The sequence below is a fragment of the Triticum dicoccoides genome, chromosome 3B (assembly GCF_002162155.2).
Source record: "Triticum dicoccoides isolate Atlit2015 ecotype Zavitan chromosome 3B, WEW_v2.0, whole genome shotgun sequence".
In the NCBI taxonomy this organism is placed as follows: Eukaryota; Viridiplantae; Streptophyta; class Magnoliopsida; order Poales; family Poaceae; genus Triticum; species Triticum dicoccoides.
This window is the reverse complement of record NC_041385.1, coordinates 28,762,895-28,767,298: the sequence shown is the minus strand read 5'-3', so window position 1 is coordinate 28,767,298 and position 4,404 is coordinate 28,762,895. Positions and strand designations below refer to the sequence as shown.

At 43.3% G+C, this 4,404-nt stretch overlaps 2 protein-coding genes across 2 annotated transcripts in view; both read left to right on the top strand.

The window, feature by feature from the left end:
* LOC119279165 (cytochrome P450 84A1-like) overlaps nucleotides 1-1,100 on the top strand; it is an 11,844-nt gene extending 10,744 nt beyond the window's left edge. Inside the window, exon 3 of the mRNA XM_037560522.1 lies at nucleotides 408-1,100. Coding sequence (XP_037416419.1) covers nucleotides 408-1,039 — 632 coding nt within the window. The 3' untranslated portion in view covers nucleotides 1,040-1,100. The remainder of the gene's footprint in view (nucleotides 1-407) is intronic.
* A 2,519-nt stretch (nucleotides 1,101-3,619) lies between these two features.
* The window catches only part of LOC119280607 (extradiol ring-cleavage dioxygenase-like), a 3,194-nt gene continuing 2,409 nt past the window's right edge, over nucleotides 3,620-4,404 (top strand). The window contains exon 1 of the mRNA XM_037561407.1: nucleotides 3,620-3,924. Within this exon, the coding sequence (XP_037417304.1) occupies nucleotides 3,691-3,924 (234 nt within the window). The 5' untranslated portion in view covers nucleotides 3,620-3,690. The remainder of the gene's footprint in view (nucleotides 3,925-4,404) is intronic.

The window sequence follows — 4,404 nt, the reverse complement described above, 5'->3', positions numbered from 1 at the left end:
GGTTCGTTAGAAGAAACTACGGTGAATCATAGTCAAAACCTGCAAGTTTTTCAGTGGTTTTTAAAAACGGATGGTTCGTGTCAGTGTGATGTGGGCGGTTAACATCATGTTCTTTCAAAAAAAAATCTTAGAAAGTTATAGAATAAGCTTCACCAAAAGATAATGGGTTAATAAGGACATCACCATTTATATGACTTGTTGAATTATTACTATGGAGTATCATGGCATTTTCATTGACTCATAACTTTCCACCATGGTGATAAAAGCATAACGAGTTCACACCTGAGTCAAATTTGATACATGGTGATTTGAGAGTACTATTACTCTTCTAACCATCTACTCATGGGTTAAAATTAACAATTTATTATTATTTTTATTGGTAAAATTAACAATTTATTATTATTTGAACTCACCGTTTGGCGGGCCGGAAACGGTGAGTTCAATAATTGAGTGGGCAATGGCGGAAATGATGCGTAGCCCTGATACCTTCGCACGGCTTCAGCAGGAGCTGGCTGACGTGGTGGGGCTCGATCGCATGGTGGATGACTCAGACCTCGACAAGCTCCCCTTCCTGGGATGCATCGTCAAAGAGACATTCCGCATGCATCCGCCCATCCCGACGCTCCTCTACGAGGCTGCCAAAGACTGTGAACTCGGCATCAACTCGGTTCCCAGAGGCTCACAAATCATAATCAATGTGTGGGCAATCAATCGCCACCGCGAGGCCTGGAAGGACGGCGACACCTTCCGGCCGATGCGGTTCATGCCAGGTGAGGGGGACGTTGCCGGGCGGGACCTCAAGGGTGTCTCCTTCGAGTTCCTGCCATTCGGGTCTGGACGACGCTCGTGCCCGGCGCAGGGACTCGGTCACCACGCGGTGCAATTGGCCATCGCGTACCTCGCACACGGGTTCAGCTGGAAGCTACCCGACGGCATGAGTCCAATAGAGCTTGACATGGGCGACATAGCCGGCATGACTGGGCCACGTGCCGTGCGCTTCTACGCCGTGCCCACCTCCCGACTCAACTGCTCATTTTAAATTGTGGCGTCGCCGTTTGATCAGACGTACCATCGGTACCTGGTAACTATTGCGAGTTTTTCTTTTCAAAGTTCTCATAACTTCTACTAGTATCTCCCGCAAAAGAAACTGCTACTCCCTACATTCCTAAATATAAGTCTTTTTAGATATTCCACTACGGACTACATACGAAGCAAAATGAGTGAATCTATACTCTAAAGTATGTTTATATACATCCGTATGTAGTCCGTAGTGGAATCTCTAAAAAGACTTATATTTTGGGACGGAGGGAGTATCTTTTTTAGATGGAAACAATGTAAAAAACTGTATTACTATGTTCTTGTCCTGTCATTGTGCACCGTATGCAACTGTCTGGTTGGTTTTGTAATTCAACTCTTAAGTAATTGTGTGTGATGTGCTAGGCCAATATTCCCGTGTACTATGTGCATGCGTGACCATTTCGGAATTCGACCACAAACATGCTAGTGTGTGATGTACTATGTGAATTATGATCTTGCTATCCACATGTCTCATGCGGTTGTCTGAGATATGCTAAGCCCACCTTGTAAACTCCATTGAATCCCTAACCAACCTGGCCACCATCCTCTCTCTCCCCTCGCCTTCCCTAAAGTTTCGCATACCATCCATCAAATCAATGTACCAAATCGTGGCATTGTTACCACACTTGTCAAGTTTGTCGACTTGAGCAAAGGTCACATAGATGAGGCATACATTGTATCCATGTTTGGGCCCCTCCGGCGTGGGTAAAGAACCCTATGTCATGCCTTCTACTCTTCTATTATCTCGAGTGTTACAGTTTGTAGTGGAAACAAATCTAGATGAATCCCCTCATGATGAGGTTGTGTTGATGAGGAAGAGGAATTACTACTAGGGTATGTCTAGGGCACATCTAGATGTGCCCTAGTTATCACACATCTAAGTGGCTCAATAAATCTAGAAAGAAAAGGAAAAAGAACAAAAGAAAATGCTTGCACGAATTTTAGCGTAAAATCAATGACATAGGACTTAGATGTGCAATACTTAGAGCACATCTAGATGTGTTTTAGCAAAACTGTTACTACTATATTTTTGTTGTTCTAAGTTTGAACTATTTACTTTTTCTCGTTCATAGTGTGTTGCAGTGCTTGTGAGATCATCAAGTAGAGTTGTTATTTTTGACAATTTTGTATTTGAACTGTAATAAAACTGTGGAAACGTATCAAGGAAGCAGTCCTGATCGTTTGTGTTATTAGTTCATTGAGAAATCAAAATGGTGGGAGATCCCTTAATTCGAGGGGGAAAACTAATCTAGACATGATCTAAACTAAAAATGATGATGAATCACCTTGGGACCAAGATGTCTTGAATGGACAATGCAATATATGAGTTGCTGATGCTTTGTCGTGGCCTTTGGATCTTTATATATGCCCGTGTCTTGTGCTTTAAAGCTTCATCCTTTTCTTGTTAGGCGTGCAGACTGTTCTGATCTAACAAAATAAATATTGTTTAAATCTCTTTAAGTTTAAGCTCCAAATTTCTTCCAATACTTCCATTCCAGTGATGGAATTCATGAGGAACTCAATAAGGTTTAGACACAATAATGTTGGCGCGAGGAGGGGGAAACGGAAGTACTAGATGGTTTAGCGGAACCTTTTTTTCATATCAAACATCACTACAATCAGATGACCATATTTGGTATGAGACAACTCACCACTGGGGCTGCATGACAAGCTCTGAGGCTCGTGAGCCATTCGAGATTGACTTGTGCTTTGGCTTGACTCGTGATTGACTTTAATAGAAAAAGTGTCTTATGTAGCTCAACGGACAAACGAGTTGATCTTAAGCCAACACTGGCTTGCATGATTTTTGCTCGATAGCTTAGCATAATTTGAATATGTCAAATGATCATTTTGTATATTAAAAGTAAATAGGTTAATTTTATTATCATATATGTTATGTATGTGATTTTGCTTCATTTTATGTACAAGCAAACGTAGAAAGTTAATAAACGTGAAGCAAATTTATGCCTTAATATGGTACGTGCTCAGCCATGTGAGAAATATAATTTGTGGCCAAAGGTCAATAGTAGATTGTACTTTCTTACATTTTCTTATGTTACTGTGCTCTATCTAGTTGGGAAAATGGTCTAAAATCATGGAATCTTTATCATCTATTAGCCCGAAAATAGCTCGAGATCGTTACAAGGTGAGTACGAACCATTCCTACGGCTCAACTTTGAACTTCACTTAATTTGACCTCTTTTGAATTTTAGCACGAGATGAGCATAGATCAACTCTCTCAAACTCGACTCATTTGCAGTCCTGCGCACCATCCTCCCGGTGGTTTGGTTTTGTGAAACCTTATTTGCTCCCCTAGGGACCTGAACTTTATATTTAAAGCCGGTTGGAAGTCTTTTAGCAAAAGAATAATGAAGGCACGAAGAGTAAAATTAGGGGAGCCTGAGACGCCACGGGCAACCATTTGTTCGTTCAGCGGTCACACCCCACGCGACACACGAGAATGTCTAAAAAACTAGCTTGAGACGCAAGTCACAACGACCACGCTCGCGGCGCCCGTATGAGAAAAGCCGCTCCTGCCGACTGCTGTGTGTGTTCACGGCACAGTGAAGCCGCGCCCAAACTAGGCGAGAGACACCACCGTCTGCGGCCGTCATGGACACCTTCTTCCTATCGCACGGCGGCCCCACGCTCTGCGTCGACGAGACGATCCCGGCATGGAGCTTCTTCAAGTCCTGGCTGCCCGCGGCGGTGGCTGGCACGCAGCCGCCGCGCGCCATCCTGGTGGTATCGGCCCACTGGGAGACGGCCATGCCGGCGGTCAACGTCGTTCCCGGCATCAACGACACCATCCACGACTTCTACGGATTTCCCGAGTCCATGTACCAGGTCTGCCCTCTCGTTTCGCATGGACGTCCATACTCCGTTGAGGTTTTCCTTTCCTTTTGGGAAAATTATATATGACGATCTATTTATACTCACTTAAGGATGCAGAAAGTACTCACACCTATCGTACAGAATGCTACATTTTTTTATCCATATTCCCTCAATAAAATGGAAACATCTAAGTTGCATACGTGTAGAAGGAAGTGTATGCATACTTCAATTTTCATCTCCATTCATGTTGTCATCGTCAGCATTAGCTGCTAAATCTCAAAATCAAAATGATTTATCTTGTAAGCTGTGAATTCCAGTAGTGGTCCTTCATAGTTGTGTTCGTCTCTACAAAGGGTTATCATGACGTAAAAGGGTCTCCCTGCTTTATATTATAAAGCAATCATCGTCTACATCCGAGCAAACTGAGATAAATGCACACCACCGCCGCACACAACATACATACCCAAGACAAGATACAAAGGTGCCGGACAC